Source organism: Amphiura filiformis, chromosome 15, assembly GCF_039555335.1.
Source record: "Amphiura filiformis chromosome 15, Afil_fr2py, whole genome shotgun sequence".
NCBI classification, from domain to species: domain Eukaryota; kingdom Metazoa; phylum Echinodermata; class Ophiuroidea; order Amphilepidida; family Amphiuridae; genus Amphiura; species Amphiura filiformis.
The window spans coordinates 18,908,955-18,923,012 of NC_092642.1; the positions used below are offsets into that span (position 1 = coordinate 18,908,955).

The 14,058-nt window shown below is 37.3% G+C and overlaps 1 protein-coding gene across 1 annotated transcript; it reads right to left on the minus strand.

Annotated features, from left to right (window-relative positions):
* Positions 1–476: 476 nt before the first annotated feature.
* LOC140170761 (large ribosomal subunit protein uL22-like) lies at positions 477–11,323 on the minus strand. The gene is given in 8 exon segments (XM_072193988.1): positions 477–682; positions 685–750; positions 2,382–2,478; positions 4,653–4,751; positions 5,730–5,864; positions 7,651–7,690; positions 8,787–8,856; positions 11,278–11,323. Coding segments are annotated over 8 exon segments (624 nt in total). The 3' UTR covers positions 477–611.
* Positions 11,324–14,058: the final 2,735 nt, after the last annotated feature.

Consider the following 14,058-nt stretch of genomic DNA (forward strand, 5'->3'; position numbering starts at 1 on the left):
TTTACAGAGGGTATGATAGAGGTATTACTGGCAACTCTGCCAAATTACAGCTCAGTAGGCCACGTTTTTCACCTGAAATTATTGACATGGATATTTTGTGCCATTCTTGAGCAGTGCTGAACTCAGCCACTGGAAATTAAGCGCACTGTGGCGATGGACCAATTTTGACTCGCACTTACAGGAAAATGAAATAAGTTACGTTGCTGTAATTTGCAAGATAGTTACAAAATATAATTGGCATTAACTTCCCCAATTTTTACAGAAAATATTGAAAAATAAAAAGAATGAGATCAATTTAGAAATGTCTGTGCAAGCAGTGCACAGTTGAGCTCCCTGCATGTCTATGGGAGTGTTCTAATCAAGTTGATGGTTCATTGGTCATCCCTAATAATATTATGTGTCACATGTGCCTGACAAACTTCATGCATTTAATTCATTTCGGGAATTCTCACAACCCAATAACAACTCAAAAACACTTGTTATTACATTCTCCAGTAGATTCTGGCAATATATGTTTTATTTCTTCCTTTGTTTGTTTCTGTTAAGCGTTGTGTGTACCCTCTTTATAAAGTTGGTTTTGTTTCAGTTCTATTCATGTGTAGTATAATGATTTAATCCCCTTGTTGCATCTTCTGTTTTGCCATCTTCTTCTTGGAGACCTTCTTCTTCTTCTCCTCCTCTTCGGTTTGGGTACAACTTGCTCCCTCTCTGACATGATGACCTCAATGTGGCATGGTGAGCTCATGTATGCTGTTGATAGAAAGAAGAAATGGGTTTGTGTTAAAGAGGTGGCAATTTGTTTATTAATCAAGGGGACAATCAGAGACTTAAAAGGGCATTTTGTGATCCACAGCATCATCCTCCACTTTTCTCAAAAAAGTTGAGATTTTTATATCACTGAAACCTCTGGCTAGATAATGTTTATGTACAAAACATTTCCTGCAGATTAATTTGTTTGGCAAAGATATCGTGAGATTTGAATTGTCAATGGAGCAGTGTAATACACATAATCATACATAACTCACAAACGCAAAATCGGAATCAAATGAAATTTTGGGAATAAGCTTTTTTCGTGCATATCTACAGAAAAATGTCATAAAAAGAGAATGCTAGGATCACGAAATACTCCTAAGTACAAAATGTTTACGTAACTATCCAGATTATTAACAAGCATATGCCAAGTTTATCATCACAGTTCATGCTTGATTATTTAATGATACATAACAGGAAAAAAAGTGTCAATCCCAGCTCAGACTCCTCAAATTCTTATATTAGCCATGGATTCCTAATTATGATCAGGCCAAAATTCAGCACACCAGGAAATATATTTCAATTTCTGCTTCCTGATACGCACCTGCAAACAACATCTATTCAAATAGACCTGATGTTTTAATTAGCACACTGTTTTACCATGTTTGACTTCATACTGGATGATGAACAACATCCATTTCATAAACAAATTAATGATTATATATGGCACCTCCGACCTTCCCCACTCAAAGCATGTTAGGATCAAGGAGTTCATTTTGAATATACTCCAATCGCCTTCAAGGATATGCATATAACCAGAGAAGATGTAATAAAGAGGAGGGTCAACGGAATTATATCCTTGAGATAATCCCGTAGGTAATCCAGTCACATCTATTCATAGTCCTTTATTCTCAAGTAGTTAGACATCCACTTGAAATATCCTATGATGTTATGTGTGTGACCGCCCATGGTTGACCAATTTTCACTCAGAATTGAAAATATTTCCCATGTTTCTATAAAGAATTTGTTAAAAAGTATGAAACGTGTGTGTTAAGGACCTGCTGCTTGGATGGGATACCACATGTGGGTAATACAAGAAAGAAATCGAGTGCTGTAAAATTTCCCCCAAATCCACCTTTTTTGTAAATATATAAATTTCTAAAGAAGAAATTTTTAGGATTTTTTAGAGAAGTGATGATTGTTGATCATTTCTATTTTATTATTTTATATATTTTCCTGTCATTTCCTGCCAACCTAATAAAGATATTCTGATAATTGATAACATTCTTTATCTTAAATAATAGAGTCTGAAAGTGGCAACAAGTAGCAAAAATTATAATTTGCCATAGAACTTCAGTCATATTTTATCTGAAATCTGACAAGATGACAGGGTCTGTATGCATGCTGTGTATAGCATGATGACATGCACACACTGACCTATCCCTAAAAGCAGTTAGCTGCAACTTGTGTATCACACCCATCCCGGGTTCAAACCCTATTGTGGTATTCTATTGTTAAGCAGCTAAATAGGGTGATTCATCATTTACTTTGAGTGTGACGGTCTCACATATTTTGTTTGAGGATAGCTTGATCAACCTCCTCTTTATTACATCTTCTCTGATATAACTTACGATTGATACGTCCATGGGCTCTGTATGTCCTTCTCCTCATTTTGGGGGCTGCGTTGACCTGAATGTGATCAATCACCAAGGAATCTACATCAAGACCCTGTATAGAAAACACATCATATCATGTTATTAATAAATGATACTAGAAAAGGTTCGATTAGATCAACTATGAAACTCAATTTGATTTTTATGATTAGGTACGGTCCGTACGGACATTTAATGTCTTAAACTAAAAAAGGTATTGGTTTAACATTAAGGGGGGTACCACACTCCTGTAGTTGTAGTCCTTGCCCCTATAATATACATATCTTACTTGTCACCAATGTGCTATAATTTTTGAGAAAAATGCAAAAATAGGCACAAAATTGGGCAGGGGTGTAGTACCCCCTTAAACATTGTGTGGATTCCGTGTTCACCTGCCAATCATGTGGATAATGATTAATGTAATTGTAATTATCATTTCAGTTAAGCGATAGCCTTGGTAGTCAGTCAGATCTGCAAGGTGATTTACTCACGTTTTAGTGACATTTCACCACTTCACTAGTGGTTTCATCTGACTGACCAGTCCAATGAAACCACTAGTGTAGTGGAGAAACATCACTAAAACGTGAGTAAATCACCTTCGTTTTTTAGTTGGAATTGTTTAAAACGAACAAAAAAATACAACTGTTTCATCAACTTTCCTAATGAACTTGTTCAAGGATTTAAGCCATTCTCAACACCCAAAGTCACGGTGCATAGCACATTGCATTGTATGTTTGTGTGGTCAAGTTTTGAATTTTCAGTTGTTGAACTGCAATGTCATGCAAATATTAGTCGGTAAGAAAATTTGATATATAGTATCCACTATCTGGCAGACTGGCACAAAGCTCTTTTGTTGCTCTATCGACTGACTCGGACTAGTTTCGAAATAACATCAAGCACTGAGGCCCTTGGTGATATCTTATTTTGCAGCACGGATTAAGCACTTTTTGAATAATGACAAAGTTTCTTAGAGAAAATACAAATACTTTGCTTTATTCATTTTGAGTTGAACACCATGCATGGTCATTCTGCTTCCTTATTCCCAGATTGGCACACACAGGAAACTGACAGATGCAAACAGGCCCATGTCTCTTTTACTAGGACTGTGGGACAGTGTTAGCCTAACTGCCTTAGAGGTGGCTTACCTGATTGACAGCCTGATCACCCACTTTACCTCATCAAAATGCATATTTTGGTATCAGGTGAAAGCTCATATAATTTTTCTCATTACCTTGAATTCAGGCGTTCTAAATCAGTATATTTCTGAAGAAATCATCACAAAACTGGCAGATAGATTAGTCTCGACACAGTCGACTGTGGCATACCATGTTTGAGATCAGACTAATTCAACAGTTTTTTGATGATACCTTTGGAAATACACCAATTTGGAACTTCAATATTTTAATGAGAAAAATAGGATTTTGGTATCAGGTAAAAACTCATATTTTTCTCATTTACCATATTGAATTCAGGCGTTCCAAATCAGTATCTTTTAGAAGAAATCATCACAAAACTGTCAGATTAGTCTCGACTGTGGTATACTAATTCAACAATTTTTGATGATATCTTTGGAAATACAGATTTGGAACTTTAATATTTTAATGAGAAAAATTGGGTCTTTCATTTGATAACAATATATGATCATGAGGATTATCATTTTAAAAACACTGTAGACTACCAGTACCAGTATGAGTATCAAGCTGTATAAATGTCAGTAATTGCCCAAGGCATTAGTCATATTTACAAGAAACATTTACCGTATTCATTCCAATAAGCGCCAGGGCGCTTAACAAAATCATTTTGAGTGGGCGCTTATTTTTTACATGGTTTACCTAATTTTTCCGTAAGGGCGTTTATTAGAGACAAATTGGCGTAGGTTATAAAAGGGTCCAGAGACATTCTAGTAGCTTTTCTGATGCAGAAAATGTATTGCAAGTTTACACAGGACTTGTAGTCCTCCAGCTATTTCACTGTATCGATGTCTATCTATCACTTCAACATTAATGGTACCCTTTAGTAAATTGAAAATACCCTGGGTGGGCGCTTATTGGGGCATGGGCGCTTATTGGAATGAATACGGTACATGTTCTTTTTCGCATGAATGCTCCAAAGAGACAACATTTTATGTTATACTTAGGTTTTCAAAATTAGATTTTCCAAATATATGGGGTCACCTTCCCTTAAATCATACATGATACAATTAACTACACCAGAGAAACACACAAATTGTTTCATGTTGTTTATAATCACCTTGTACTCAGCGTTGCTTTCAGCATTTTTGAGGAGTTGCAGCAGAAACTCGGCACTCTTCTTTGGCCAGCGACCTTGTGTGTGACCCCATGCTTTAGCCTGTAAGAAGGATACAACAGAATATGAAGGACTGAGGTTCAAAGTCAAGTTTGGGGCATGAAAACTTTCCTGGGAAGACTTAAAACAATTGCATGGGGCAAATCATTACAATGTACCAATTGTACATAATGGCATCTTAAATAAAAAAACCTTTGAAGCGAATTTGAGTGATTTAGTACAGATACACATTTTTATCAACTGATATTGTTGCAATTATCTCTGCTGTATGAGATGTCCACATTCTAATGCTTTTTATAACAGATTTCCCCCAATTTAGTTAGACGAGGCATTGTTGGTCCAAGCAACCTAAAATTGATTTTCAATCTAGATCAATATATTATTGAAAATTAACACCTTGATGTTTTGCAAAAGTTCATTCTACAAATCGTATATTTTGCAAACTTGCTTAATTTATTGTTGTTCCGTTTTACAAAAGTGTTGTTGTTTCAGCCCTCTTTAAAACGTAACTCAAGAACCGCAGCACCTTTAAAAGTATATCTGTCATATTTGAATTCTTCTACACGCTCGCTATGAATTGAGCAATGCAGTTTTTGCTATAGCTCACTACCATTCATAATATGCTGTGAACTACCAAATCACAACCGTTTAAAATAATTAATAACCTTAAGGTGGTACTACACCCCCTGATAAAATTGTGACAAATTTTGCATTTTTCTCAAAAAATAACTACACACTGGTAATATTAAGTTGTGTATATTATTCAAGGAAATTTCAGTCAATTCAAGAGAAGTGACCATTCTAGCGCTACCTCTTTTCTTATCATAAATAACATACCACTTGTCTTCAGTCACTGAAATTCCAGTGTGAATAACTGGATTCCTTGCCCCTATACATAACTTTTGTTACCAGTGTGTGTTATTATTTTTTGAGAAAAATGCAAAAATAGTCAAATTTTTCAAGGGGTGTAGTACCACCTTAAGCTAACCCGACTACATTTTTCACACAGACTTGACTTACCTGTGCTTTGCGGCCTACACCACCATTGAATCTTCTGAAAGGGACACACTGCTTCTTTACAATTACATCGTTAAGGAAGCGTACAGCCTTGCGGATATGCATGCGCTTCAAGCACTTGGCTGTTTCACGAGTGTTCTAAAATGAAATGGTAAAAAACATTTATTAATATTATCAGCTTTTAATGTTAGTCTCCACGGCAGCCAGTTTGGTTCTGATCCCTCCACACAAACAGTCTGCCAATGGCCACTTATACCGCCGTTTCTGATTGGCTACGCGCATGTAGCTGTAGAGCTGTACATACGGGAACTTGATTGACCTCAGTCAGTGTGGCGAGATGGCGGGTCAAAATTGCTCATGAATAATTAAGTAGCCGTCTAGCCGATCGGCGAATTGAAAGCTTTGTTTGACGCCAAGCGGATGGCGTCGTCAGAAAACCGTTAGCCAATCAAAAAGGACCAGTTCGTCATCATTGGCAGACTGTTTGTGTGGAGGGAGCGTACCCAAACTGGCTGCGAAGGAGACTACTTTTAAAGTGTGTGATATTGTGTAACATCACATACCTAAGTACCAATAAGATTGCAGGTATTTTTTAAGTATTTAAACATGTAGATTCTAATACTAATCCTTGATGAATTAAGCAAGGAAAACATTGGAACAGTAGGGATCAGGCTTCCCGTTAGTGTGCGTCATTAAATCCAGGCAGCGTATTTTACAAATTTGGACGCAAATTCACATGGCTAATCAAGTATTTTGCGTCCATGTCACATGCATTTGGACGCAGACAAAACTTCGAAATTTTATCATTAATTGATGATAAAAATAAGAAATTTTTATTCTTTTATATTTTAAGATAATAAAAGCCCCAAAATTTTGACCCACCTGCTGAGAATTGAAGTAAATTCTGCAATATTTGTAAATGCAAGCGTCAGAAATCGTGCACTTTTTGCATGCTTTCGAGCGATCGCTATACAGCTGTTTTGTTTACAAGCAAGCGCGTGCCGCTAACGTCGCGGTGTTTATTTAATTATTTATCACAACCTGACAATATTCAATTTTTAATATTTTAAGTTTATTTTCTCATAAATAATCTAGGTTTCCTTTATTAGTATTATTATTACGATGAATAAAAGCAATTTTAAAGACAAAATCCAAATGATAACCCTTTTTACATTATTATTTGTGGCAGCGCCGTGTGTTTTAGTTTTGTAGCATCAACAGCACGTTAATTTAAAAATAGAAGCGCGAAGTGAAAGTACTGAACGAAAATTGCTCAAGATTGACAGACTTTGCTCATGTTTTTGCACCTGTTTTTGACCACGTTTGGACCAAAACTGACACAGAAATGAGAAAAATTATCATAGCGAATGGAGATGGAATATCACGCTGAAATGCACTTTTTTTTTTTTTTTTTTTTTTTTTTTAACAATCAACATTTGATGAGGTGTAGACCGAGAATGCGTGTGTATCGTCATAATCGTGAATTTCAGATGGGCGCTTTAAAAAATCTGTCTGGGCGCAAGTTTTTGCAACCTCGTCAGCAAACTTGCGTCATTACGGACGCACATTTTAAAACCTTAACGGAACCCTGGTAGGGATTGAACCAATGCACATCAATGATCATGATTGATCACATTATTTAAGGTTAAGGGGGAATGAACTACACTTGGTTTCAGAGAAGAACGGCAGTCCTTTGCTCAGATCGAAGTGAGTGCCCTGTTGATGAGCGACATACGCTAAGCTTGGTTTGTGCCGACCAATGTTTCGACGCGTAATCAGCCAAATCAGATTACCGCATCTGTTGCTATGAATGTCAGACAATTGAATAAGCCAATCAGAACCCCCACTTCAGTGTTTACGCTGTGCACACTTTCAAACTGTAAGCAAGTGCCGTTCTTCTTGGGCAGAAACTTGAACCACTTACCTTGAAGTGCACCCTCAAGTAGGAACCCGGGCCTTGCAGGCTGATGGTAAAAAGAAATTCAAGGATTACATTATTCATTTGCACACAACAAGCAAACATAAAAGATCATTGGAAGAGTACAGATGCAAAATCTGATATGCCATTTTGAACTTTACAACAGAAGATAATTTGAAGAGTACTATGCAAAAACTGATCATAAATTCAGCATAATACACAATTGTTTGAGTAGCGGGCTGCAACATTTCAAGGTGATTTTAAATATGATTAAAAGTAGCACTAGCAGATACTTTATTTTTATTGGTTCTCAATTTTGAACAATTATGTTTCAAACATTCCTTCTGAATTGTCAAAATATTATTTTATGTTATTGCTGGTAGTGATATATCATCTGCAAAGTTCACAAAGGTGAAATGAGATGGCTATTTTGTCCCAAAATTACACAGAAATGTATCTTTTTATCATTTGCTTTAGCATTTCAAACAGTTTCTTTGTGGCTGTAGGTGGAAATAATATGTGACCCCTCGGCACAACTGAGCCCTGAAGTCGCCAATCATCATTTTTGAGATATTCAACCAAAATATTCTGCTTGAAATTAGCTTTAAAATGATGTATATCATGTCTATAGTACTTGACATTTAAGTAGTGAAAAATCAATAAAACAGTCAATAAATCCTTTGTTTCCTATTGTTTATTGTTAAGTTCGATGGAGCATATCTCAATAGTGGCACTGGCGACATCCGGGCTCAGTTGTGCCGAGGGGTCACATATGTGACACGATCTGGTCCATGGGGGACAAAGGCGGCAAATTTTATGGTGAAAATATGGAGTAAAAAACAATAAAATACATAAGAAAATAGACCTCAAAAAACTTCAAAACTTCAGAACCAAGTATGCTAGACCTTCGGTGTTTTCAGTAAATGATAGCCTATTGTATGTATAATGTAATAATTACAGTAACTCAATACCAGCTCATGTGACATATGGAGGCCAATAATTAGGCATGGCAACTTTTAATCACAAGTAAATCTAATATTTGAAAAAGGGCACAATATGGTGCTCAGCCAAATGTACCCTGATTGTAAAACAACCTGCAAGTGTGTACACCCCAGGTATGGCAATCATCCAATTAGTTTTACAATGATGGGAGCAACTTACATTTGGTAGCATTATCCGGCTCGAAGGAATAGCGCGTCATCTTGCCAGAATCTGAAAGAGAGAGGAAAGCATTAATATAAGAAATGTTAAACATAACAATAATAAGTATTTAGGCCTAAAAATAGTTTGATTGGCATAACCCAACCGACTCTAAAAATGCGATTTACAGCTTAAAATGTGTGTGTGAAAAAAACCAACGATTTATAGCCACTGGCCCTGGCCAGTAGTTTTCTTGTTGGGCCAGGAGATTTTCCATCTGGTTGGGATTTTGGCATATGAATTTATAACATGTTACAATATTAGAAACACAATGAAGAAGAATCTGGGCCAGTGGAGAAGCCCTTGGGGTGGGCCAGCCTGAAACCTACCCAGCTGGCCCGAAGGCCAGCAGATTATTGCTCCTTACCTTATGTCTACCCCTGTGAACTGGGCCTGAAACTGGATTCCCCCACGATTTTACATTCATGTTTTCACTCAGATAACAGTTTTAGCTCATTAATAATTTCCTGGGGTACTACACCCCTGGCCAATTTTGTGCCTATTTTTGCATTTTTCTCAAAAATTATAGTGCATTGGTGACAAGTAAGATATGTATACAGTCTGTCTTAAAAGTACAAACCAAATCTGTGCCATCGGTGGTCGATGCTTTGCATCACACGCGAGCGTGACGCATAAAGAGACAAATTGAGAGAGAAATTGACAGCGGAGGATCTGAAGGACACACCGATTGTTAGTTGTCAATCATGAATTGCCGCAACATATTAATATTTTACTGCATGGCATTCCGCAAGCACCAAGACAAATTATGCCGTAGTTTTCCCAAGATCATCTCATATGAAGTAAGCTGAATGCGATCTGTACTTTTGTAACATTCTGATCGCTTTTGATCACCTATTATCGGCGAATTTGCTTGAAAACACGCGAGTTCATGTTGTGTAAACATAATTAGCATAGACACAAATGAAATTACGATGCAATACAATGCAATTTGAATGCGCAGCAGATCTATAGAAATAATGTTGCCCGGTTTTATGCAGAATTAGACCTTGTCTGGGTGTATATGAAAACCACATGACATAGTCATAGTCACAGACATGAACGCAGAAGTGGTTTTTTTTAAAGTGCAATTATAATATAAAGTTCATTCAAATTGAAATAGCAGGCCTTTGCAACTCGTATACTAGCGCAATACAAAAAGGTGGCAACAGCGTCGGCTTTCCCTGTGTATTACTCTGCGCTTATATGGCGTCGCCAACAGGCACCAAATTGATTCAAGGGCGGCGCCATATTGGAAAAGTAAAGAAAAATGCTGCTGCCACCACGATAGTACTAAAAGCTAGGTAAAAAAAATATGCGTAGTGCTGTGGAGACTTATGCTATTTAAAGAAAAATGCTGCTGCCATCTACATCCACATGTTGCAAGCGTGACGATCGCTGACCTCACATCGAAGTTGCAAGTCCATCGCACTGCGTGCTCTATTATACGTCCATGGATATAGTGTATGAGGTGAGCATGGTGAATCCTCAATGTTTATCTCCCAACCCAAGCAAAGGATTTAGTGCATACGCAACCACATTGCAAAACTGCTTTTTGCATGATCACTTCAGCCTTCCATGCTTCATGGCCTTCATGCTTCATTTTGCACTCTCTGACATGAAGGGATGATCAGGAAGCAACCTCCCAATAATTTCACCAGAAAGCCAAGCGATTACTAGCGGCAGTGCCAATCCGGCTTGTTAAACTTAAAGGGGTGGACAATAAGGGTGTGAGTGAGTCCGGAATTGAGTCCCGCCCGATAATCCTATTACCCAGGCAGGAAGTTTTTTTTTTAAGGTTTTTTTTGGTTTTGTAGTGTCTCTGGACCTGGACCTATTATGCTAAAATAGTCAAAGTTGGTATGATATTTTTCATGTTTTGTTTTGACTTTTGTATAGAAACTTTCTACCGTTGGAAAAAAAATTCACCAATTGCATTTAAAAACAATATTAAAACTAAAAACGCAACAGCGATTTTTTTTCAACTGTACTTAGTCTGTAGAAAGTTTTTATAAAATGTACAATCTATTCTAACTTCAGGCAAGGAAAACAAATCATACCAACTTTGCCGCCTCTTGGATGAAAATGGAATAAGTTCTTCAATACATTGTAGCTGTAGTCACAGATGCAGCATGATAGTCAGTCATTATCTTTTGGTCGTTATATGACTATCATTTGAGGGACTGAGTTGTTATAATATATTTTCCGAGGAGCAATTTCAGACAATAGCTGGGGATTAGTGGGGCAGAGGTTATCTTTTGAATCCTTTCATGACCACTGAAGCATAGTCAAGTCTGTCAAGGACACTCGGCACAAATTGAAAGACCATGTCAACTCTCGACAAAAGAATACATGCATGTCAGGTCATACTACAGTTTGGTGTTTGTTATGACACCAATTTGGTGTTTGTTATGCTCCTCGAAATTAGTACCTTACAGTCTATGTCTGATGCAGCATCTGTAAATTCGCAGATATCTGTCATTCTGTGTATTCACAGATCTGTGTCTTGGACGGCACAGTTAGTAGGTAAATTCAAATTTGCCAAATTCAAACTGCATCATTTTATATATCAAATCAAAGCCCTTGAGTAAACAAAGCCAAAACTGAAAACCATTTTTTCATAGCACTTTCCGTAGCAAAGTTACATCTTGTCAAAGATTGACTTTCATCAAAAAGTTTCAGCTAGCAAAATCCCCAAAAGCGGCATTTCGGTGTGTTTCTAGATCTTAGTCTCATTATGATAGCAGCTTTTTTAATGGAACTGCTATCCAAATCCTCTAAAATTCCATGTCGAAGTGCGGTGACTTATCACCATAAAAAATCATATATTCATTATTTGGGTCAAGTGAAGTATAGAAAACATATTTATGTACGTTTCCTTCTTCGGCCAGTTGTTTTAAATTTCTATGTAAATATGCATTGACATTGTCGGCGAATTTGGCTGACTAGCAAATGTGTTAACTAAGGTTTGCCTGGGTTACCTACAGTTTATAGTGCATGTGAATTCACCAATCGGTCCCCAGGATCGGGGCGTTTACATGTTTAATACTGGCGATCTTTTCTTTTAGACCACCCGAGCTATAATAGGTCAAAATTACTTATTTATCAAATTAAACTTTCGCATCAAGGTTAAAAATGTTTTTAGCTATACAAACATACCTTTTATTTCATCAAACAAGCTTTATTTTGTTCCAAAATCGATGTTTTTATCGCTATTTTTGACATAAAAAGAGCCAGATGCAAAACCAGTGATGCCAGCTCCAAAAGCGTTCACAGTAGCACAAGCGCTTGATGAACGCTTGTTTTGACGGTAATTTACGCTAGCGTATCGTGCATTTTCAAGCGCATTTGGCAGTTTTTTACTGCGTGGCGCAATTTTGCATTTATCATGTTTATTCAAGATGGCGAATTTCTCGAAAAAGCGTGCTGTATTTTTCTAAGAAAATTCTGTCATTTCGCTGAATTCTTTGCCACTCTCCACTCATCTGATCATCTTTTCATGTGACGGAAGTGATGCTGATTTTATGAAGGTATGTTCTTTGCATTTCGATTATTTTTAAATGTTTTTGAGACAAAAACTTCACAGCAGAATAACCGTTTTTGCTTGTTTTAAAAAAGTTGTTTTGACCTTGTTTTTTACCCCATAATTTCCCTCATTTATCGAAGCCCTGCCCTCCTTCAAAAACATTAAACCTTGACTTCAAAGTGTTTGGCAACTGTTTAACCTTGATGCAAAAGAAAACCTTGATGCAAAAGTAATATTTTAGTCCCTATATAGCGAGGGTGGTCTAAAGGAAAAGATCGCCTTAATACTAATAGGGGTTTTTATTCTTACATGTTATAGCTGCCTTGTGGAAGTACAGTGTTATAATAACCCTAACCAGTGGCAGTGCAGAAGGCAGCTATTACCATGATTACATGTAATTTAAATAAAACCCCCTAAAGTAAAGAAATGTCGGGATCGGTCCGTACTGAAATTGAGAAAATATTAGTAGGTACGACTTGTCTATATGTTGTACTACTACAAATGTCATGGACTACTAGACGTTCGCCTTTCGTATCTCTTTCCTTGTTGGAAAGGTATAACGTTGAGGAGATAGGAACATGTCACGAAGATCCGGGACCTACTCTGCCATGTTTGGCTGAGTAACAGTACATGAACACGGTCTTTTGTGCCTATGTAAATTAGTCATTGTGTAAAGCTGTGTTTATACCCATGGGTTACTCATCATCAGACTGAATCATTGTCGCTAACTACGACGTTGACCGACAGAGGGATTCAATATAGGCCTACGTGTCGCAGATGATGGTGGATGCGATATCGCTATTTTTGACGTCGCCATTGGATTAACACATAATCATGAAATCTTCACAAACAATTCTAAATTTGTTATGTGGTGTCAAAGCAAAATTATCTTACTCTAAAACCGTTGGGGTTCTGCAAAGTACCCCACTGCAAGTATGTTAATTGTCCATTTATAATCGCTAACCGTGTATTGTGAATGGGGCTGTCAGCCCTGTATCTTCGCCAGCATCGTACGTCCGTGTTGCGTGTCCTATGCCGCCTGACGTGTCGCTTTCGAAAAACAGCGAATCATGCGCATGCTCAGCAGGCAAATACGACGGCGATTTAGTGCACTGATCATGCGTGCGATTCAGGTTTCTGCAAAAGCGATTGAGTATAAATGCATCTTTAGAAATGACCGGCGATTGTGTGTTCTCAAGTGGGTTTTATCATGTTAATTAGTGACCTGACACACATTTGTATTGGTTCGCTCAAGCATTGAAATGCTGTCACTTTTTGTATTGGATCGTTCAAGCATCTCCAACAAATTTTTCAATGTAAGTGCCTCTGGCCCTAGAAGTAAAAAACGGATACTATGGCCAGAGTTCTAGGGCTATGGACTACTGTCCCCTTCGACAGACGCGAGAAATTAGCAAGTACAATACATGCAAGAGCCCCAATCGTGAGAATTCATGGTATTAAATGCATTAAACATGTGCTGATGTGTCGCTGTGCTGAACATGCAATTGCATGATGAACAGGATTATTTTAGTGGATAATCAGTGTTTGGGGCCCGATTTAGTTTCTTTAACTTCCACGAATCGCTATAACAAAACAACAAAATCCCTCTATGTATTATATCTTATGGACATTAGGAACACTCGCTAGTAATATCCTGGTTATTAAACCTTATTTGTTAGGTAGATTTCATG